General features: G+C 36.5%; 3 protein-coding genes across 3 annotated transcripts in view; 1 reads left to right on the top strand and 2 right to left on the bottom strand.

Moving 5' to 3' along the window:
• Positions 1–3,148, top strand: part of LOC110020633 (pre-mRNA-splicing factor SYF1) — a 32,396-nt gene extending 29,248 nt beyond the window's left edge. Inside the window, exon 11 of the mRNA XM_020718792.1 lies at positions 3,074–3,148. The gene's annotated coding sequence lies outside the window, so the exon portion shown is untranslated. The remainder of the gene's footprint in view (positions 1–3,073) is intronic.
• A 13,746-nt stretch (positions 3,149–16,894) lies between these two features.
• Positions 16,895–18,139, bottom strand: LOC110020625. The gene has a single exon (XM_020718782.1). The coding sequence runs from the start codon at positions 18,039–18,041 to the stop codon at positions 17,100–17,102; it is 942 nt and encodes a 313-aa protein (XP_020574441.1). The 5' UTR covers positions 18,042–18,139; the 3' UTR covers positions 16,895–17,099.
• A 5,672-nt stretch (positions 18,140–23,811) lies between these two features.
• The window catches only part of LOC110020628 (tetraspanin-6-like), a 7,409-nt gene continuing 6,262 nt past the window's right edge, over positions 23,812–24,958 (bottom strand). Inside the window, exons 2-4 of the mRNA XM_020718786.1 lie at positions 24,742–24,924; positions 24,179–24,498; positions 23,812–24,069 (exon numbers count right to left, since the gene is read on the bottom strand). Coding sequence (XP_020574445.1) covers positions 23,976–24,069; positions 24,179–24,498; positions 24,742–24,924 — 597 coding nt within the window. The 3' untranslated portion in view covers positions 23,812–23,975. The remainder of the gene's footprint in view (positions 24,070–24,178; positions 24,499–24,741; positions 24,925–24,958) is intronic.

Here is a 24,958-nt window from a genome sequence, read left to right as displayed (position 1 = left end):
GCTGGCGTGCTGCGGAGCAAGAGACCGGCCCAACCACCAAACACACTTTTTGAGCTCGAAAAATAAACGAGCCGAACACGAGCTGAGCATGACTCGCTCGTGTTCGGCTCGTTTACACCCCTATTAGTACTAGCTCGAGGTAAGAAAACTGACACACTATATATGACTACATGCTTACTCAGGCGTGGACACATGAGTTCGAGACGCATTATGGGGAAACAAAAGAATGTCAGTTTCTTGAAAGGTGACAACGCAAAGGGGAGGAAAACTGGATCTTTTACACACAAATGTCTGAGGACATTCTCCAGTGACATCTCTTGGAGACTCTAGTTACTGTAGAAATCTAAGATTTGTTGATCTACCAGAGGCCACAGTACAGGGCAGTGATGGAAGTGAAAAGAAGAGTGGGTCTGGGACACCCATTTCTATTGTTTAACAGATAGATGGTGGAGAATCACAGAGCTATGAAGAAATCTTGCAAGATGAAAATTCGAGCAAGTAAGAGTTAGCATAACTTCCACCAGAGAAGAAAGCATTGCACAACAAGTGGGTGTACCGGGTGAAGACTGCGTTTGATAACAGTAAGAGGTATAAGTATGAACTTGTTGAAAAAGGTTTTCAGCTGAGACAGGATATTGCCCATGCAGTGAGAGTTGTAAGTAGATTCATGAGTAACCCAGGAATGAGCTTGGAGGTACAAGACTACGTTGACACTGATATGTCAACTAAGAGTGTTACTTTTGGGAAACTGAAATTGTGCACAATTTTAGTTGGTCTTACAACATGAAGACAGGAGCCATGAGTTGCAGAGGTGAATGAAAGTGGAGGATATCATGTTTGAAGAAAAATGTCGGTACAACCAGCAGATGATGCTGTCTGTAGGTGGTGCAGTCAGTGTCTCAGTCTCCAAGTGAGAGAATTCTTAAATATATGGAGCCTGTGACTTACCAACCTCACCCACCGCGTCCCACCTAGTTCTCTCTCCCTACCTCTCTCCCGTTTTCTTTAAATAGTTTCTTTTAGCCTGTCATAAGTGCTAAGTCAAGTCCTATTTGAGAGCTAAGAGAGAGAAATGAAGAGAGAAAGAGAAATGAAGTTTTCTTGTAAACGTCGAGGCGCTCGACTGTGTAATTTCTCGAAGTATCTCGAAGTAATAAAATCCTCTGTAGCCTCTGTAGCTCATTGGACGTAGACAAATTAGCTGAACCACGCAAATATGTGTGTTATTGCACTGGTTTGTAATTTTTTGATCTGATTTTTTCATTTTATTGCCGTCGTTTTTCATAACACTTAATGGAGAGGATGCGACGAATTCATGCAGTAAAATCTAAATTTTATTTTCGTTCTGAAGTGCTCTCAAGTAAAACCCAGCTTCCTCTAGCTTTGCAAAATGTGTGGCTTTGGTATCACACGCCTGGGAGATAGTTACATAGAGCCCAACCAAGACTTACTATTTACAAACCAAACCCCCCCCTGTTTCAACCATTTTTCAAATTCTCACTCAAATATAAAAATTCAGGGTGAAGCTTATTTTTTATTTTTATCAAATTCTCAATAGCTTGGTGGTGGTGCGCATGCATAAATTGATTCCATGGTTCAAGAAAATCACATCGGTGGTTAAATTGTAAATATCAATATTTCAAGTGGGCTGTATGTAATTATCCCAACATTTTTAATTTCAGTTTTCGGTTCATGAAATAATCTTAGTTTATGATTTTAGTTCCGTAAAATTTGATATTTTTTTCACTTATCATTTCCTAAGCATTTGGAAATATTTAGAAAGCTTATATTTATATTTGTACTTGGATAGTGGTTGCCATTAGGGAGAGCAAATAGTTGGCAAGATTTCTTCGACTATTTGTAAAGATTTCTTCAACATGTAAACAACTTGACTTGTTCTCTTAGTTTTTCTTTTATATTAATTTCTTTTTTCTTGATCAATTGTTTGTAAAGTTTGTTTGGTCATTAACCTCGAGGGAATAAATGGGGTTTTACCGGGCTCTTCGACTCATTTTATCTCACAAAACTATTCATTACAAGTGAGGGGAACCAAGAGTTCCCCGTACATCGTAAAGTCCTCTTGTTTATAGAGATAGGAGGGGCTAAAATATATAAATAAACACATATATAGCTTGATTTATAAAGGAGGGAAAAGGGCATTGTATTACATATATTTTTTTATCGTTATTTTGTCTTGAGATCAGTGCAGATCATTTTTCAGTATACATATCAAGTTTTTTTTTTATTTTTTTTGTTTTGTAATAGCGATAAATGCAATAAGAACGAGTAAATTTATAAATTAAATAATTCTTGAGCAAATAATTTGCTAATGATGCCTCTTAGGAGCCGCTTTTCATACTTGGTTCTAGTGTTTTTTACGTCGTCATCCGTTGAGTCTGTTACCTTGGAGTTTTTTCTTTTCTTTTGTTATTGAGGGGAAGTTGTCAGTTTTCAGTGGCCGGTTGGAGGAAAAGTCGGTTACTTAGAAGAAAAATATTCTATCGATTGAAGAGTCGGTCATCAGAGGAAGAGAGGGAAGCCTTGAAGATGCTTGCCATGGAGGGGAGTGTTACGGTTGCTCCCCGGAGGAGAGTCTTAGGGATGCTTGCCCCGGAGCGGAATCTTATGATATGCTTATCCCAAAGGAGAATCTTATGAGTTTTGTACTTCTCGATGCTTGTGACTGATCGGATGCTCTTGTAATCATTGTCGGTTGTTTTTTATGCTTCTAACTGATTGAAAGCTCTTGACATTGCCGGTCGGTTTCACTACCCAGAAGGTTCCCCAAATGTCGATCGGTCAGTCGCATGCATAAACTGCTCAATCTGCCCAAGTTTCGATCATGAACTTCTCACATAAAGATACAAAAAACTATTAAGCGTATTTATCATAAGATAAATTTTGAAGGAAATAACATATATGAAAGTTTTTCGGTCTGAAGCCCTTTATGCGCATAAAAATTGATTATTGTATTTGCTTAAATTTTTAGAAAAAAAAAAAAACATTTTATTTGGCAATTTTAAAGGTCAAATATATTTTCTCAAGCAGAAATAATATAAACATTAATTTTCAGGTGTTGGTCACTAAATACATAGAGAATTGTATACAAGCGTATCCCATGCTTTCATTAAATTATTACTGCGCAATGTCAGAGGCCATCACTTCTACTGTTGGACAAGAGTTTACGAAAATAAAAGGCGTACAACTCTTCTGCATGTGGAAAATATTTGCGTATATAAGACTTACACAGTTCTGTTTATATCAAGGGTTAGTTAGGGGGTACAAAAGAGTTATATTCAAGTTGTACCCTCCTGTAATTTTCATGTAATTTCCTTGTAACATTTGTGTAACTTATTTGCATCCATGAAATTACAGAAAAGTGGAACTCATTTGTAGGTTACAAGTAATTTACAAAAAAGATTATAAGGGGGTTATATAGGGGTATAACCCTGATATAACTCCCTTGTACGCCCTGAATAACTCCTGACATACGCAGCGCTGCATACGTCTTATGTACGCAAATATTTTCCCTGCATGGGGCTCAATTGCTTGTAAAAATTATTATGTCCATTGTTTCGAGCGACGGTCATAATATAGCGGATGACAGACGTAATAATCTCTCTAATTGCTTGCCTTACTTTCGGTATGGTGAAAAATTTGCATTGAAAAATTTTTAATTACGCAAGTCACCTTAATTATATGTTGCCAATTGAAAATGAAAAAAAAAAAAAAGAAATTGGGGCTTATTTTATTGCTAGCAAAATAAAAAAATATGTATGTTTTTGGGGTGATTTTAATTATTTGTAGAAGTAGTTCTTTGATTTTGTTTGATAAAAATTAAGTTTTTTTGGAAGTTGTAGTTGGTATTAAATTTCTTTTAAACTTAATAATAATTTTATTTTAATTATTACATTACTAAATACCTATTTTTAAAAGCTTATTATGCCAATAATTTAATTTTATTATAATTATTACATTACACTATAATCTAATTTATGAAACTGAACTCCGAAACATGAAGAATTACAAAAACCTATAATCTTACAATCTGATTAAACAAAAATTAAAATTGAAGTTTAAAACCGGGTCATTTAGTTACTTATAAGGGTGTAAGCGAATCGAACACAAACGAACTGAGCTTGTGTATGTGTTCGGTTCATTTGAAATTTAGTTTGTTTGAAATAAGCTCGTGTTCGAAATTGTTCGTGAAGTCGTTCGTGTTTGTTTCTTAATGAACGAGCCAAACTCGAGTTGATTGCGAACAATAAGCCAGTTTGACATCCCTAATATTAATATATATAAATAACATATTATATTAATTATATAATTTATATTATATAAATATATGATATCTATATTAGTATATTATTAATATAGTATATTAATATATTATTATTATTAATTTATTATATATTATAATTTATTAAATTTAATTTTTTAAAATATCATAAAATTTTATATATAATTATTTTAAATTATTTTATATTTCGAACAATAACGATTCGAACACGAACGAACACATCACTGTTTATGTTTGGTTCGTTTAACTAACCGAACAAAAAAAAAAAAATTGTTCACGTTCGTCTCGTGTACTTATGAACGAATCGAACACGAACTGTTGGCGAACGACGAGCTTTTCTCACAGCCCTAATGATAAGTCGTCGGCATTACAAAGTTAATAATAAATTTTGTTTTACATAGTAAAACATTTCATATATGTCTTCATAATCTTAATTTTTGCAAGGATTTTAAAGACGTTTTTTTGCATTTTTATATGACAAATATAATAAATAAAGATTATTATGATTAAATTTATAAATGATGGGGATAAATATTATTTTGGATAATTTTGAATGAGGATGATTGATAGCCTCACTCTCATTTTATTCATATATATTTTTTATCACTTTCTCGTATTTCCAATGAATCACATTGGATGCTGGTTGCAATTATCATCTCAGAAGAGATGGACAGATGAGAGGTTGATTTGTAAATAGCAAGATTCGGTTCGTGGTCTATTAATCAGTAGCAATTTGTTATATATATATATATATATATATATATATGTATGTATATATATATATGTATGTATATATATATATGTATGTATATATATATATGTATGTATATATATATATGTATGTATATATATATATGTATGTATATATATATATGTATGTATATATATATATGTATGTATGGCATGATGTTGGATTATTACATCAACATTATCTAGTCCTTAATGAAACTTCCCCACAACAATATGTTAAGCAAATTAGATAGTTGGTGAAACTACACAACCAAACACATCTTTGCATGTGGGTCATCATTTTATTCAAAATGGCTAATCATGCATTGAAATAGCTTATTCCTCTTAAGAGCTATCATAGCTTTTAACACAACTAGATTTTACACATTTACTTCTCATAGTGTAGTAGCACCTTTACCATCATTAAGCTTGATCACCCATATTTGTCACTCAAGTATAAGTAGTTTGAAAGACTCCATTATATTTTGGAAGAGCAAGACTGTTTTTCTTTTATCCTGTAAAAATTATTCTCTATAATCAAGCAGGGTGGTCCTTACTAGCTGGGCTATGTTGTGCATGACTGAATTATTAATTGTGGCTTTTAGCTATTAGATGACTGTTTGTGGAATGTACATAAAGTTTACGACAAAAGTTATTAAAATATTATTTTGTAGAATATTTTGATAGTAACATTTTAGTTTTGTATAATGATCCTACAGAATATTGATAAAAAAATTTAGAGATGGCACCAATTATTTAAATAAATAAATTTATGGGGCCGACCCTTTTGAAATAATTTAGAATATAAACAAGATTACTAATATTCTATATCTCACTTAATTATAAAATATGGGATTATCTTCTTATGAATATAGTGGATAATATTGAGAAGGACATTAACGATGGTTAGAGGATATATATTAGCCAACAAAACAATTCTAGGTGAAGGAGGTAGGGCGATAAAACTTGAGCGATAGTAGTACTAATTGTTGATTGCAATCATTGGTATCAATGTTGGAAAGTGCAATGAAATTCTTCAAGCCTATATTCTCTCTCTAATTTTAGATTTAGTCTCTTATATGTGAAAAAATGAAGGACTATATATAACTTTTAGGAGTAATGTTCTTTTAATTTTAGCTAAAATTATTAGAAGCTATATTAGATTATGTATATTTTATCCATAAGTTATAATAACCAAATTTGAGTTCTCTTGGTCAAACCCTGAACCCTTAAGAGTCAACCGGAGCTCCGATTTCAGCAAATTTATAGTCAAACTGATCGGTTCGATGAGATGGACATAATGATATGAAAGTTAGTCCATTCCGAGAAATCAAGCCCGGATCAAGTCATTAAACCACTATTGGAGGGTTTTCGGAGGTATTTGAAAGTCAAACGAATTTCAAATCTAGCGAGTTCATAGTCGAATCGAGCGTCTCAAAAAGACGAATCCAACAAGCCCAATATTGCTCAATTCCCACATTGTTAAGACACTCAAATGTCCATCAAACATCATATGATCAAAGAAAGCTCTCCAGACAGTCCGATCAAAATGGTTCATATTCCTGCATTAATTGCACTCAAAACACTATAAATAGAGTCTTATCCCTCACATGAAAAGGAGGAGACTGAAAGAGAGGAGACTGAAGAGAGAACTTGGGGCTTTGAGAAGGAGCTCATGTCCAAAATCATTCTCGCCATCGTCGATCGCCGTCGACGACCACTGACCATCGACAATGACCGTCGACCACCGACGACCACCTTTGAACGCCGCCGACCACCCCTGACCCCCGCCAACAGATTCAGATAGGGTTCATATAATGTGCAAATAAAAATTGAAACAAGAATCAAGTAAGGCTTGAACAATGTTGTGAAAATGGCTTGAATATGGTTCTAACAATGATTTAATTAAGATTCAAATAGTATTAAAAAGGTATTCAAATGTGATTTCTTTATGACATATACAATAGAATGTGTTCTAATCATGATAATAATAGTTGATACATTTATTTATAAAAAGAATGTTACACAATAAAGAACTATCCTTAATAACAAAACCATTTGTAACCAGAAGTTATCTTAGAAGATAATAACTTAGGATAAGAGAAAGTAAAACAAAAATTATAAATCATCATAATAACAAGTTGCACGAAAGCTCATAATTACGGAGCCATGCAGTGTCGGACACTTGTCGGATCTGGAACGGCTGAGACAAGTATCTAACACTGTATAGAAGTGTCTGAATTAAATAATATTAAAAAAATGGGAGACACGTGTCGAACACGAGTGTCTTAAATTCCGCACGCGTGTCTTAAGTTAATGAATAAAAAAATATTCTGAAAAATATTTTTAAGATTAAAATAAAAAAAAATGTAATATTTAGCAATATACATATCACTCAATTTTTACGTATTTACATATCTAACAATAAAATTTTAATTTTTTCATATACGCCACGTTAAATTTGTATAAAAATTAAAAAGCAATATTTTATTTGATTTGATATTTAGATTGATATAAGATATTTGGGTGACATAAATGTAAAAAATAAACTTTAGGTGTAAGATAGATAAATACATAAGAATTTGATGGTGTGTATGTAAACACCCACAAATTTACCGTAAATACCTCTCGTTTATTAATTTATTACTTATTTCCAATTAGTTATTAGTTATTACTTAATCCTTTTTAGGTTTTATTATTTATGTTTATAATGTTTTGGCTTTTGAGGTCCAAGTTCTAACCCATAGTCGTCTTCTTCTCTTCTTCCTCCTTCTTTTGAATTGCTTCGGTTTCGCGGTATTGCTAGGGCTTTGGTGCTTCAACATCACTATTATTGGCTTACCAGTCTCTGTAGTGTTTTCCTCTTCTCACCAATCGGAGTTAACTTTTGATGTAATACAAGATAATATATGTTCTTATGCTCGTATTTTGTATGTCATAAATTGAAGTTATATCTATGAGCATCTTAGATTTTTAAATTTAATGTTATCAATTCTTCTCTTTTATCTATTTGATATATGCATATATTTTTAATAATTGTTATTAGAGTTACATACACATAGGATTACACATCTATTTATAGATAAAACCCACAGATAAATTTACAAACACGCCCTCGCTCCCCCCAACCCACTAATCCAAGAGACACACATCTTCATTCTAGGAGACACGCCTCTCCATTTCAAGATACTCCAAAGTTCCTGATATATGAGTCATACCTAATAATTCTCCACCTTGGCGAATATTCAGCTCTTTAGGAGAAAACCTCCACCTTATGAACCTTGTTAAATCTCCGCGTTCTTCTGAATTTGTGTCGATTCTTGTTTTTCTTCACCCTAAACTTCTCAACAATTAGATGGTGGCTAAGGGTAGTAGCTGAGCAATGGTGAGCATAGGATGGAGGTCAAGTCAAGAGCATGGTTAATCTAAACTAATAAAGTCAAAATCCATAATAATTTATTGTATGATAGTTAGTGAATGTTAAAATTCCTTAATGATATTGCAATTAAGCTGCGCTCCTTGAATTCATCTTGTCAAGACACAAGCATTTATTATAAAGTTGTAAGATTTGGATATTACTCATCCTCCAATTCATTTTTCAAAATTTTTTAATATACTTCAAACATTTGATCTCTCAACTAACAAGTATATTATTGTTATATAACTACATAGAAAATTATTTATGAAAACAATATATTTTCTTAATTTTCTTTCCTAGTTTAAATTATGACTTAATTACATCAAAGTCAAAACACCTGAATATGAAAGTAAGAAAATCATTTACTTTATCTTCAACTCCAAATACAGATGGATGAGATCCCTAGGATTTAAGCTTTTATAGAATTATTGTGAATGAACCGTGCTGAGAAGTCAGCGTCAGTTGAAGAGCAGATGACCAGTCATTATCCTGTGTTAATTGACGTGGATCCAATTATGAGGACTGGTATAAAGTTTCTTGTCTAAAGAAATCTGAAAAACCCAAATGCTATTAGCTTGCATGATTGAGACGTATTAGTAGTTTTTTTAATAGTTTAAGGATCTGTTTGGGGTAGTTTGTTCGTTGCGGTGGCGTTTTGAAAACGTCGTCTCACTGTTTAGAAATTACTTTTGAACAGTTTATTTAAACATGCAGTTGGTTTTTTACACTAAATACGAGCTTATTTGGATAAACACAAACTTCCCAAAGCGCAGTCTAAGGCTCTGTTAAGTTCCGTTACGGGCGATCAAACGGAAATCGAAAGCCAGATATGGCTGTGGAGAAGTTAATGGCAGTGGTGGCTTGCAAAAAAAAAGGAGAATCTTTGCATTTTCGACGAAGTTTAAAATATGTAATGTTTTTATATGAGCAAAATAGTATTTTAAGGACTTGGAATACTTTTAAGTGAGCTGCTGTGCCGGCTTCTTCTGTCGCTAGCTTGAGTTTTGGTACTTCTTAGGATACAAACGCTATGAGCTCTTTTTAGGTGGAAGTATCTCCTCTTTTGAGATTGACTTGAAATACTAAGAAATAAGAGAATATTTGAGATCTTTTTTGTTCTTTATTTTTATGTTTGAATTTGAAATAAAGATGTATAATATTTTAGAAATATGAGGCTTTTATCGATTGACTTGAAATATTAAGAAATAAGAGAATATTTGAGATCATTTTTGTTCTTTATTATTTATTGTACTTTATTTTTATGTTTGGATTTGAAATTAAGATGTATAATATTTTAGAAATATGAGGCTTTTATAGACATACCACACAATTCTTATGTATTTGCGTATTTAACTCCTAAACTTTCATATGTACATTCATATCACTCAAAAACTTTTTTTTTTAATAGTAAAGTATCGTTTTAATTCATATGTTTATGATACCGTTAAATATTGATTTGTTTGTGAATCACAAGAGAGAGAGAGAGAGAGAGAGAGAGAGAGAGAGAGAGAGAGAGAGAGAGAGATAAACGAACATTAATCATTTTATTAATATCGTGTCGATCCTATTTTATTCATAAAATGACCTCCCAATTTGTTGGGGATAGTACAATATGATGATATTATATTTTCGCTCTTGTTTTAAAGGGGCTTATAGAGAGTATTCTTGGTATTTTATATATATGAGCCTATTGCTCGGTTTTCTTTTGCTCAATCGGCTAAGCATGTTTGGCTTTGGGTCAGTAGGGCCGGTTTGGTCAGCTATGCTTGGTCGGCATTGTCGGGGGAAACCGACTACAATGTCAACAGAGGCTGCCCATGTGACAACCAAGAGTGGCCGAATCTTGAATAATGATGGTGGGATAGACTGCCCGGGCAATCCTAACAAGGTCCTCAAGGAAGCAATTATTGGACGTCGTATATACCCCAAGTTGCTAGCTCATTGCCTGGATGAGATCGAGAATTCCTTCACTTGGTCGGCCGGGATTCATCGAGATGAAGAGATATGTGAGTTGTTGGTTGGTGTGATGAAAGTGGATAGGATTGAGGGGTAGATGTCTTTGCCAGGAACTGTCGGATTCGCTCGACATGAATGAAAAGTCTGACCTTGAACAAGAACTCTTCACTCACAAACTTATGGATGTAATACACCTCAAGCCAAATCTCTTTAAAATTCAAAACTCGAGCATTCACAATACTTTTATCCTTAGTGGTCTAGAGAGAAATAGGCGGCTACTATTTTTCCCTCAATTTTTTGTGAAATCCTTGGTCATTATGTGTAAAGGAAAACTTTATGGATGAGTTTCGAATGTGATCTTTTGTTTGAATATCCCCTTTCTCTTGAAAGACTCACAACCATGTGTATCACTACAAAATTCGCCCAACCAAGCCAAAATCTTTTGCATCAACTTCAATCCTTCTTTTTTGATAAAAACGATTAGACCAACGGCAATTATCGCCGTTTGATAAGTAAATTGTGAGATATTAACTCCAGTAGCTTTCAGAATAACAAGCAAATCTATTGCCGACAAAAGTAACAAATCGATCTACAAATTCATTTCATAAATGGTAAAATATTTAGGGAAGGGGAGTAAGCTCAACCAATTGAAATAGGAACATATATCACCATATCATTTGAGAAGAAATACTTCTTTAGAAATAGTGTCAAATCAGCCTCTGTCAGTGTCAACTTCGCCTCTGCAAAATTCAGAAACTCCTTTTGGTTTTCAGAGGGGTGAGGTTCTCCAGGCGTCGACATCTTGCAGGAGTGAAAAATCCCCTCCAATATGAATGACAGAGAGGCTCCAAATTTTTTCTCAATGTAGAATCCTCTCTAAAATGCATGATGGGGAGACTTCAATTCTTTCTTTACCTTTTGTCCCTTTCTTCGGCTCTAAAAGATCTGAAATTCCTCTCTAGAACACATAGTGGGGAGACTCTAAATCTTTTTATAGAACCCAAGAACCTAAACTTGCCTATTTTTTTCCTAATCTAGGCTGTGGATCCCACCACTTGAACCAACCTACCTTATATGGGCTTTGGATCCCACTGCATGGTCCAGACCACTGGACCCATCACATTTCTATGTCATCTAAGCTCCGCCTCTTATCGTGGTCAACTTTGGATCGCTAATGTGGTGAACCCATCATAGCGCATCTGATGCGTCGGGACAACAAAAGGGGGGCCCATTGGCCTGACCTCCGACCCAATGACCCACTTCGACATGGTCTGACCCGATGACGTACTATCCTGTTCTAACCCATTTGACACACTGACCCGCTCTATGCTAACCTAGGTCATGCTCAAAATCCCACATTGACGAAAAGGCAACCTACTACGACTCGGTGACACACTTCAATCCAACACGACATGATGACCCGGGGAAACCCGAGTAGATCCAACAAAAACCCACCAACCATGGAATGCATGTCGCCAGCCCAGACCTGACCTGCTAAACCTGGCCCGTGAAAAATGCAAATAAATTATGTGAATGAGGGATTGAATGCAGGGGAGTGCAGAAGCTAAACCCCCTGCCATCTGGGTTGCACAGTCGGTTTACTTATTTATAGATATCTTGTATACTTATATAGATGTTAAGCCATAAAATAAAATAAAAATAGGAAAAAACAAAAAAAAATTAGAATCTCATGTCTCTAGTATGTTTGTATAATGAAATTGACATCGCTCTAAAATAGGGAGAAAACTTATATACTATCCACAAATTTTCATCATTTGCATGAATTTAAAGGCATGACACGAATATCAAAGGAAAAAAAAACTTAGCAAGAAATGTTTAAACTTCAATTAAAGATAATCCAAAACTCCCATTTCAATAAATTTACAATCGAACTCCAATCAGAGGTGATCAACGATAGTTGGCAGCTACAAATATATTATTTAAACATAAATTCACAATTTGACATACATTTTGTTTTTTTTTTGTTTTTTTTTTAAAGGAATTAAGGGTTGTAGCAAAAAAAAAAATCACATATACCTGGGTGGTTAATTTGAAGATATTAAACATTGATATTTTCAAATTAATCAACCATGTGAGTTTATTGAACTATTAAATCAATGTATTTATGCATGTCATGATCAAATCAGTGCTTGTGGGCTACAGAAGATCAAACATGTATTTTGGATTAGAAAAAAGTGAATTCATAGGCACCAAACCGATGTAACCACATCCGAAATTGACGTAATTATGTCACGTTCTCTGTAAAAGTGGCATAACTACACTCAACTTGCATGTGGCTACATCATATTAGGCGTAGAAATGTCATATTATCATGTGACTATGCCACTACCATGATGCACATGGCGTGGCCACGCTAGGTTCGGGCGTGATCACGCTTCCAAAGCTGTTTTTTCCACTTAGGAAGAATAATTTTGTTGAAATTGGACATGGGTTATAAGAGTAGATATTATGACACGTCCTAGGAGATCTTTGGCTAATGGTGTCCAAGTTTTAAGAGGATTTTGGAGAGCATTTGGGTTCCCTTGTGTTTTTTTTTTCCTTACTTTAAGGGAAACCTTGGGAGCTAATTTTCTTTTATACTTTTTTATTTCTTATTTTCTTTGAGAGGAACATGTATTAGAGAGGGAATGGTTATTGGTATGGAGAGAAAAGCTTTGGTTGTAAATTGTTTTTACTTTGTCTTTCTACTTGCATCATTCGTATTAATGGATTTCCTTGAGTTGTTTTTTTTTATCATGAGTAGCTAAATCTCTTTCTTGCTTCTGTGATGTAGGGCTAGTAGGTTTTCAAGGTTTTGTCTCACATGTTTCCCTTTAAATGTTTCTTGCACTTTCATGTCTTCAAGCTGTTGAGTTAACCTTCTGATCTTCTTCTATTTTTGATCTGGTCTTTTAAGATGTTAAAAATTTTCGTGAACTACGGCTAATTTCCATTGCGTAGTAGAACAAATAGGTTAACCACAAGAACCTAGTGAAATAGGCATATTCTAATTAGGATTTTGCAACCTAGCTAGGGAATTAGAAGAGTCTTGAGAAACACCATGTTGTCATGCAAAATAAAACTGCATGATTTTATGATTCTGCTTATGACCTAGTCATAGGCTAAGGAGAAAACTTTATCCTTGGTTGATAACTATCATATAGCGGAACACTTAGAATAAACACAAACTTGTACTACACCCAAGTCATAGAGGTACGAGCCTCATCCCTCTCGAAGAACCATAAGAATCTTGCTTTTATTTTATGCTTGTTGGTTAGAATTTTAGGATTTGAATTCAACATGTGTGATCATGCTAAACTAAGTACCCAAAGTTAGTAAACTAGAAATTTATCAGCAAATTTATCATGCTAAACTTGAGTACTTGGCCATTTGCCCAGCGACAACTGATTTGGCTATAACAAATCAACCTTTTTCAAGGATGACTTTACCTTTTCCGGCTATCACAAATCAACCTCTTTCAAAGATGACTTTACCATCTCCAAATTTTTAATCTTCCTCTGATTTTCAGTGGGGTGGAGTTCACCAGGTGTCATCATCTTATAAGACTAAATAATCCCCTCTAACATGCGCAACAAGGAAGCTCCAAACATTTCGACCATGAAAAATCCTCCCCTGAATGCACGATAGGGAGACTTCAATTCTTTCCTCACCTTATGGCTCCTTTTAGGCTCCACAAAATTTGAAATTCTCCTCCTGAACACACAATGGGGAGACTCTAGGGGTCCGTTTGGCGCTGTGTTTTTCGCGCGGCGCGACCCCAAATCACGAAGCTGAGTTCAAATTTACTGTTTGGATATGGTGTTTGCGGCCGCGGGCCTCTAAAATAGGCGGAACGCAGGACGCGGGACCAACCCCTCGACCCCGCATTGTCGAGCGGCTTTTCCTCCTTTGCCTTGACACTCCCCAGTCTCGCGATCGACCCTTGCTGCCCTAGCGATCAAACCTTGAACTTTGTCATGACAGACTGGTTTGTTGGCCCGATCATGGATAAGATCATCAAGGCTTGCTCTGATTACCTGCAAGATCAATATAGATGGCAGAGGGGCATGAAGGAGGAGCTCGGAAGGTTGCGAGAAAACTACCCTAAGGTCCAAGCTGTCGTCTTTGCTTCCACCCAATCACAGATCAGAGATGGAAACCCATCACTGAACAGATGGATATGGCAGCTACGAGATGTCATCGATGAAGCAGATGATGTTCTTGATGACTTTGAGTGTGTGAAGATTGAAGAACAACTTAGCAGAAACAAGAAGCAGCAAAAGGTGCGTTCCACCATGAGCTCTTCAAAGAAAATTGACAAACCTGCTCTCAAGATGGATTTCAATTTGTAGACACTGGAGAAGGTTGTGAAGATTAGATGTCTAATGAATATTTCTTTTCCACTAAAGGGTGCATGTTTTCTGTGGCCATGACTATGTTTCCTGTGGTGTTTATTTGACACTTTAGGATGACTAAAAAAAGGAAATCTATACATAAGAATCAGTGGATGAATTTTTTCGGTACTATTTTTCATACATTGATGGCCATCTTTGTGCCTTCAGTGTAAGCAAAGTTCGCTTGAGTCAGTATTTGGTGTGTTTATTCATCTCTTTGCATCTATAATATTGAAGTGTGTTTATTAGTAACAATAATTGTCTGTTCCTTTTTCTTTAGTTACAGTCAGGAAAACTTGAGCTTAATGAATTAAGGGATAGGCCGACGAATGCTATGCCACTGTGGCCTCCAAACTTTCCTACTGACGTCGTCGCCGCACAATTACGGGAGAAAGTTCTATAGCTGCCCATGGAGCATCACAGAATAGTGTGAGTTCTTTCGTTGGGCGGACATGTCGGAGGATTCCCCTGATGATGGTGATTGAGAATGGAGAACACCACTGAGGGAAAGTCTAGCACATGAGCTACACCGTCTGACCGTTAAAATTAATATAATCATCTTATTAATTGTTATTTTAATAGTTTTAGACTTTTTTTTTGCAGTCTTAAACTCACTGTGAAGTTAGGTATGTATCTGTAATTATGTATTGTTTTTAAGTGAATTAATGCCTTAAAAGTATTAAATTTATGACTATCACAGTTCTGTTAAGTACAACATCACAAAACAGGGGCAAAATGGTCATATCTGCAGAAACATCTACCTCACAGTTTTTTTCACACAACTGCCCCAAACAGACAATCAGCTTCCCCACAGCAGCTTCCCCTGCAGCTAGAAAGCTGAGAAGCTGCAGCTGCTCCAAACAGACCCTAGATCTTTCTTCATCTCCCATCTTTAGGCTCTAACATACCTAAAATTCCCCTCTAAACTACACAGTAGGAAACTCCAAGACTTTCTATACATGTTTAAGGTCATACTCCCTCTTGGGCCCCATTTTATAGACCCTAAGGGCCTGTACTTGCCAATTTTGGGCCTAATCTAGGCTCTAGATCCCATCGCTTGAACCAAGCCGCCTGATCTGGTTTCTAAATCGCACCGCATGATCCAGATTGTTGGATCCACTGCCTTCCTGCCCCATTTGAGCTCCAACATCTAATCCAAGTGAGCCTCAGACCGCTAATGTGGCAGGCCCATCGTAGTATATAGTCGCTTTGCCGAGACAAAACATGGAGCCCCATCGGCCTATCAAACTGACCTCCGACCACGTGACTCGCTTCGAAATGGCCCGACACGACGACCTCTAACTTGATCCAACCCATCTAACAGGGCGTCCCAATCCGCACTAACCCGGGACAGGCCCGAAAACTCGCTTCGACATTACAACAACCTATCACAACTTGAAGACACAGTCATACCCGACACGACATGATGACCCTAGAACACCAGGTAAAGACATTCGTCGGCCTAGACTTGACCCACTAAAACTATCCTGCAAACAAATGCAAATAAGTTATGTTGTGGGATCAAACACGAAGAAACCATCGACAATCATGTTGCACACCCGCTTTAGTTATATATAGGTGTATCATATACTTACAAAGATGCTAAGCATTAAAATAAAAAATAAAAAAATAGGAAAAAAATTTAAAATTAGAAACTCATCTTCAATGCTTTCAGGCAAGGAAATTGTCTCGAGAACAACTTATACGTCGTCAACTATTTTTCATCATTCTTCATAAATCTTGAGGCGTGGCATGAACATCGAGCCAAATTTTTTTAGCAAAATAGGTTTAAACTTCAATCAAGCAACTCTATTTTCAACAAACTCATCTTCAAACTTTGACGAGCGGCGGCGGCCGACTATGATGAACCGCTGCAACTATATTATTTAAACATAAATTGAATTATGACATACATTTTATTTTATTTTATTTTTCTGAAAAAAGTAAGCGCCGCAGACAAAAAAAAAAAAAAAAACCAAAAAAACCTAAAATTAAAAAATAATAAATTTTAATTGATACCTTTCTAATTATTAATTAATACTTTTTTAGAAAATAAGTACCCCATGGCATCCCATGGTTTATGAATACCAGGGCTTGTACGGACGCTCAGTGGGATATCGAAGATTCTCTCGCACACCCACAAAAAAAAAAAGAAGAGATCTCGAGAAATTTTCTCATGGAATCGATGGCAGAAGCTTCAGAGATTTCCCACAAAATACAAACCATCGAATCTTTTGCACAACAATGTCCGGCTACAGCATAAACAAAAAAACTACCAGAAAACTATCATGTTCTCAAACCTTTAATGGAGTTCCGACGGGCTCTCCGCCGATGGACGGCTCCCGTCATCACTGTTCTGCGAACAACACGCACCCTCCGGCGCCGCCAGCTTCGCTGCCTTCTTCGCCGGCTCCGATTTGCACCGTTTAAGAAAGAGCGGCCTCGACGACGGGCATCCTATTTTTTCCTCCTCCTCTTCTTCGTGTTTCTCGTCTACTTCGGTTCCTTTCACAGTTTCGTCATCCTTATTCCCACTGTCCTCAGCGTCGACGGCTGTGAAGAAGCGGGTGGCGAGCGCGGAGGAGCGGTTGTGCGGAGCGGATCGGCATCGCATCAGTATAAGGGCGTTTTTCGGCGGCACGAAAACCCTAGTTTCCGATTCATCGCACTCCTCTGCTTCCTCATCGTCATCCTGTTCCGATGTACGGAAAATAATTTCGCCCAAATCATTCACCGGCAAAGGAACCGTCTCCGCTGGTTCAACCTTCTCGTTCCCCCGCCGATATCCCGCATTCCACTTGAATCGAAGCCTGGCCGACCATCTCCTCCAGATCAATTGCCGGCATCGAAAGACGCTGAAGAACAGAGACTTATTGATGAAGCAGCACCGCATTTCTCTTTCCTCTCTCTTCTTCTGGTCCGACGGGGTCCGATTTCGTTTTGAATTGGACCTAATTGGAGTTTTATTCTTCTTTCGGATTCGTACTTGGCCGATGCAGGTGACTTTGGGGGAAGAGGGCTCGCCGTCGTTGCCGGTATCCATGGAAGGAGCTGCGCGACCGAGGTTACGGTTGAGGGAGGGGAAGAGGGGGCTGGAGCGGGATAGGGAGGTTTGGCCACGGCTGCGGCTGCCACTCTTGCCGCGTAGAAGACGGGCAAAACCAGGTGTTGGGAGCTTCTCTGCTCTGCCGGGGCTTGAGGAGACCATGGATAGTTTTGGTGGAAGAGGAGGCGGAGGAACCATTAGAGGAGTTTGCGATGAGTGCGGGAGAGTCGGGGGGTGATGGAGTGGGAGGAGTCTTTCATAGGCAAACCTTGTGGTTGGGTTTCAGGGGGAGGAGGATGGAGAAAAAAATATTACTGATGCATCAGTACTCAAATGGAGAGGTGTCACGTGACATTATGTTGGAACAATTGCATACGTGACACCTCTCCATTGGAGTACTGATACATCAATACTCCTGAGATAGTATTTTTTCAGAATGGAGTGGTACCCTACGCTGCCCTGTTAATAAAACGATAGATCAAATTTGGGATCACTGAAAACATTTTATTTTTTTCATTTTTTTTTTCATTTTTTTATTAAAAAAATTAATAATATTTCACTTTTAAAAGTAGAGCATTTTTATATTTTTTGGTTTTATTTTTAATAATTATTAATATGTAACTATACAACAACAACAACAAAGCCTTAATCCCACTACGTGGGGTCGGCTACATGAATCCTTTTTCTCCATTGCGTCCTATTAATATGTAATTATAAGGTGCTAAAATTATTGCTTTTATAGAATGAGGTATAAATGTCATAATTTTGTACAAATGCTTAGCACATGCAAATAAAAGAAAATTCACATGGAATATTAAAGTTCTAGCATGAAAATTTGAGAAAGGAAAAAAAAATTGTAGATCTTGCTCTATTTAAAATAATTCACAATTTATGCTAGGTTATAATCACCCTTTGTTATAATTTGAAAAAAAAAAAATGATATTACATAATTAAGAGCACTTATTTGATCTTTTATGACTTGATAAAAATTGTGAAATGAATAGAAGAGCTTAAAATATGATGATTGGATGATATTGTCGAGAAAAAACAGTCAACTAATGACAATTAGGAGATAATAAATTGATGATGATGATGGCTGAGAGTTAGATGAAAATTAGTAAATGATGGTAAGTTCATAATGGTGGTCAACGGTGTCTATACTTGTACATAATTCTATAGCTTTTCAACTATCTAAATTTCCTTTAATTTCAAGTTTAAGTTCTAGATTCATCCATGTGAATAATACTAGTCTATTTATAGTTTGTTAGAGTGGAATTTTGCTTTGCTTTTATAAGTTTTTGATTAGTTATTATAAGTACTAACATACTTTATCTGATGGCACCTGTTGATTCATTTGATCTTAGTTTTTTTTTTTTTTTTTCATTCAAGTACCTTAATGACCTAGCAATTGAGGGATTTTGAATTTGTTATTATAAGCATATATAAAAAATAGATGTCATTTAGTCCTTCATTTAATGCCCCAAGATTTTTTATTCTCATTTCATTTGTTTAATTTGGCATTTGGACCCAAACTTTGCACTTAATCGTTTAGTTCGTCTTATCAACCTTCAATTTGACCATAATTTATTTTTTTCAATTTGAGTATTAAGCTTGTTAAAATAAGAGTTTAGTTCATTATGAATTTAATTTTAGAAATTTTAGACTTAAAAATCATTGAGATTCATGTCCAAATAGATGTATTTTTTATGATGTTTCACTCATCTAAATTTATTAAATATATATTTAAACTACAGTTTAGCTTTTTTTATATATGTTGTGTGTCAGATGATTCACAATAATAGAGTGATTATTTAGTGTCTTAATATTGCACGAAAGTTCGGCTCACACATGTAAATTGTAATTGAAGTGATAGTTAGAGACACTAGAAGGATTTGCATGAAAAACCCGAAAAGGGAAAAATTATAGGACTTAGCCCACTCAGAATGATTCACCTTAAGTTGTTGAGTACAAGCACATTCTCTTGTCCCACAGACGAGAAACAATTACATAGTTTCTCTAAGTGTAAGGGTTGTATGCAGGAGGGTTTGTGTACAACGGTCTAGAGCGGTTGCAGTTGGGACTAGTTTTCGGGACTACGCTGCACCGTCTTTGAGGTGCATCATTGCACAATGTTCAAGACGATGCACTACTCCATAGGGTGACCCATTAATCCACTACATTGGTGTTTACTCTTCATGGTGATTAATTACTCTACAATGTACGTTGCGGCTTCGCAAGTAGCTTTGTTGCACGAGCAGCGACGACTAATGGTGGTCGACAATAACCGAAAAGCGCTCGTCGATGGTGGTCAACGACTGCGAGGGTGGGAAGTATTCGACTAATTTTCGATCAGGAACGATGCTAGAACTCGGTCTTTCTTCATGAATCAGCTTCAGTTTTAGCTCTTCCTTTAAACAAAGGTCTAGTTTCCCTTTCATGAAGGAGGTAGGGCTCTATTTATAATGTTTGGGAGTGCCACCCCTATAAAAAAGAAATGAATCTGGATCACTTTATCGGGCGGCCTTGAGAGATTCTCGTGATCATATGGTATTATGTGAACATTTATGAGCTTTCAAGATTTTAAAATTAAGTGAGCTTGGGCTCACTAGATTTGTCTCACTAAGACACTTGATCTGACTATAAACTTGTCATATTTAGAATCTGATTGATTTTTCAATTAGCCTCATAAAACTTCCAAAAATAGATTAACGGCTTGATCTGCATTTGATTTGACTTGGTTTGGGCATTTTTTTTTATTAGGTCTGTCTCATCGAGTCGATCTATTTGAATGTAAATTTATTGAAATCAATGCTTTGGGTTTTTTTAAATTTGAGTTTGAATGTTTCTAGCTAAAAAATCTTGTGAGATTCATCCTAATCTCCTCGAAATTCATGGCAAATGATAAAATTTGTTGACGACTTATCAGTTATGGCGGTGGCAGATAGTGGTGTCAGACAGGGACCAGTGGCTGCCGTGGTGATGAATGGTGATCAGCAATACTGGACCATGGCCTGTGGTGGCGGTGCCGGAAAAAAGGCGGCGATGGAAGTAGGTGGCGACTAGCCGCGGTGGAGACACTCGGATGGGCATGGATCGATGGTTGGCCTGGTGAGTTAGGCCCAAGATGCGAAGCAGTGGAGTGGGCGCAAGCCGTCAAAGTAAGCCGTCAAGCTAGAATGGGTTGGCGAGTTGGAGAAGGTCAGTGGGTCACTTGGAACATGTTGCCGAAGCACCAGATGGGAAAGCTGCCAGTTCTCAAAATAAAATTAAGCTGCAACATAAGATAATAAGTATCATCATGGCCTCCAAAGTGAAGCTGAAAAACTTTCTCAGCTTTCAAAATAAAATTAAGCTGCAACATAAGATATTATATTAATTTATTTAATAATTATAACCGAAAATAATATGTATCTACCTAAGTTGTATAATATGTGGCATATGGTTAACATAGTGAAGAAAAAAATACATAATACTGTAGCTCGCTCTATATGTGACCTTGGGTAGTATGTGTCTGGAGCATTGTAAGAGCCTTTAGTAGATATAGTCACCCATGATCCACACCAAGTCAAACTCTACAGTCACCTCTCCATGATCAAGATCAACATCATCACATCCAACAACATATGCTTGCATCTTGTTTCGTAATTAAATGAAGCGTTGATAATGCTCTTTCCAGTCAAAAGCCAATTTCCCCCTACCATCGACTCATACAAAACCCGCATTAATAAGCTCCATGTCAATTCTGAGCAGGTGACCAAACTGTCATGCAACAAGTTCTAGAAGATGCCATCAACGCGACTTAGTGTTAGTTTGTAGTTATGTTTGTGGCTTTCCATATGGGCAAGAACATGTACCAGTTTAATTGAAGTTGACATGGAATAACCTACCACTAAAGTCAAATACCTCAAGTTCATGATAATTAATGCAAGTTGGCTCCGGGAATCTTCTAGCCTCACTCTCATATTGTTATATTGTAGTATTTGTCCTCATTGCAATAGGTGAATCACCGGTGGCTTCCAACTCTTATGATGAGGTAGACTATCATATAAATAATGAGACTATTTTTTAGTAGATAGAGCATACCAATGTGTGGATAGGATTCTCCCTTGCACGTCGAAGAATTCTATTAGAGCACTCTGTAGCATTGGTGGTCATTATTCCATACTAAGACCACTATCATGAGATAAAGTCAAATTTGCCACATCCAAGAATTCAGCTTCTGTAGCATTGGTGGTCATTATTCCATACTAACACCACTATCATGAGATAAAGTCAAATTTGCCACATCTCTAGCCATAAGCCAATTGAATGCTTCATGATTGATTATTCTAATATATGTTAAGTGTTGTTCAAAGATAGATGTCATCAGCATTCCTGGCCCTGTACATCTTCTTGCACTTCGTCTCAACATCACTAATCCCCATATGTATAATTGCTTTTTAAAAGTTCCTCTTACATGGTGCAAGAAAAATGTGTGTGCTGCCTATTTAAATATGTCCCAATAACTACAAACTATACCAGCATGCCAATCATAAATAATGCAAAGATCTGGCCAAATTCCAACCAATGGTAGCAGCTTGAGCAGATTCCTAAAAAATCATAGCCATAACTCATTTGTTTCAGACTCTATGATTCCTAACGCAAGTGGATAAAGACCATTGTTTGCATCGATTCCTATTACACTAAGAAAAGTTCCTTGATATTTCTCCAACAGGAATGTGCCGTCAAGACTCAGAATTGGCCTGCATCGGCTCGATAGATCAATAAAAAGTCCAAATGCCCAAAATAAACACTAAAAATGACTTGTGCAATCTGATTGCATTTTAGTACAATAAATGACGCCCATTAGTTTATGTCAACAATGATAAGGTTCCTCCCAACTAGCAAATATGGTTTTATGGTTTTACGCCTTGCATCCCAAACTTTCATATATGAGATTTAGATATTAAATATAAGCTCCAATTGACTAATAATTTATTCGGCTTTCGGATCAATTTGGCGATGAATTATGGGGAGGACGAACTAGGAGATAAATTTTGATGTGCACTGTAGGTGCCCACCCATTGCGATTGAATGTGCACATGTATGACGACCAATAATGAATGAAATTTTCCAAACTCTAGCTAACCTATTAGTTTTTATTGCATGCCACCGCCACTCGAAGAGCTTACTTGGGTGATGGTGAATGCAAACACATAATAGAATATTGTGTTCTCTTCAAGCTGATGATATGATGATTCCATATTATTAGTTATGCATCAATCATTAAGCACACATTGCAAGTATGGCTTTGTAGAATAAAAAAAAAACTATGTTCAAATCATTCGGGTTGGTTGTAACGTCGTCTGCTTTTGCATCTCAATTTTATTTAGCTTATTATTTTTCTATGTAATAATTAAAATCGTCTGCTTTTGCATCCCAATTTTATTTAGCTTATCATTTTTCTATGTAATAATTAAAAAAAAATTCAAATACATGCTTGCATTATACCTGTAGGTTCGGTAGTTAATCAACTCTAATGCAGAAAAATCAACAAAATTTTGAGCCTCATATTCTATGGGAAGTCTGGTAGACCTAATGGAGGCAGAGAGTACATTGTTAGAAATGTTAATACATGATTTTCATATACAGTCTAACAACATTTTCTATTTTTGTAGGTATTTAATAATGAAAGTCTGTAGTAAATTTTTTGATATATGTAAATAAAAAGTTTGTTAACATTGTAAGTAGATTAGTTCGACTAGCTAAGCTCGAGCCAACTCTGGCTCAACTCATAAGTTCGTGAGTTATCACATTTAAAAATATTAATATAAAATAAGTTCAAAATATATAAAATTTTAATTTTTTTTCCTTAATTATTAAAAATATTTTATGTTGTATGTAAAATACTTTCTTATTATTTATTTCAAATAGGTTGTTTTATCATCATTTCATCATAACCTTAATTTAAATTAATATTATTTTCCGTATTTTACAATAAACAGATCGGCGCATGAGCCGGCTCGAACACACAGATCTAGAAGCCCGAACTCGAGCTCAAACAAGACTAATGAATCAAACCCAAACTGTAGCAGAAAATCACTCGAAGACGACTAACTCATTTACACCCCTATGCCCAAACTTATATCCTCATCAATTTATACCTATAAAATCATCATCCAATCGGATACTTTCATCCCCAAACCCTCGCCAAAGCTGATCCCATCTCTCCCTCCACCACCGTCCCCTGCACCAAAATCAACAACCAAATGAATTCAAAACTACACGCCGCCAAGGCGTTCGACGAAAAGTCTAAACCAAAAAAAAAAAAAAAAAAATCAACAACTGGAGCATACCAGTAGTAATCCCATCGCGGGCCGATCTTGGACATGCTATTACCTCCATAAGGATAGTCGGAGATGGCGCGGCGAGCGTTGCGGAAAGCGCAGCAGCCGAGAGCATAGACGGCGATGAGGAAAATGATGGCGACGACGTTGAGGAGGGAGAGCTTATGCCACGCGCTTCTCAGCTGCTCCAAAACGCCGGCTTTGCATGAATCGCAGGCGTAGCAGAGAACGTCGCCCTCGTTGCTCCATTTGTAGCAGTCCTGCTCCTGCTCCGCAACTGCCATCCCACCTTCGTATGTGCACGATGTGGGCGGCTTGCAGCATCCCGACTGCGCTTAAATCAATTCCCGTAATCATGTATTGAGCACTCATTATTTTTTCTTTTAAAAATAGAAGAACTTATAATAAATTATCTTCATGTTTCCCTTCCCACACGAAACTAAAATAATCATTTTAATTTTTATCTTATTATAGAAAAAAATAATAATTTTATTATTATTTATTATCATAATTTAATCATCCCCCACTTAAAATCAAAATCAAAACCAACTCATGGTGAACGAAGATCGCACCTGAATCGGCGAGAGGTCCCGCTGCATATAATCAAGCGGCGTCCAACGCGCCACGTTGGCGCAAGCCTTGGACCCCATAACACAGGCACGTGCGGCGCGCCAGTTCTTCTCCTCCTCGATCCGGCGGCGGAGCCAACCCGAGTAATCAGACAACTGATACTCGCGGTAGACACGGCCGGGAACCTGCACGCCCCCGCCCCCCCCGGGTACGGCGAGC

Source organism: Phalaenopsis equestris, unplaced genomic scaffold, assembly GCF_001263595.1.
Source record: "Phalaenopsis equestris unplaced genomic scaffold, ASM126359v1 Scaffold000105, whole genome shotgun sequence".
Taxonomy (NCBI): Eukaryota; Viridiplantae; Streptophyta; class Magnoliopsida; order Asparagales; family Orchidaceae; genus Phalaenopsis; species Phalaenopsis equestris.
This window is presented reverse-complemented; position numbering and strand designations above follow the sequence as displayed.

Bases quoted from the DNA above. Each gene is read 5' to 3' on its own strand.
- LOC110020625 (XM_020718782.1), bottom strand. From the start codon at position 18,041: ATGGTTCCTCCGCCTCCTCTTCCACCAAAACTATCCATGGTCTCCTCA.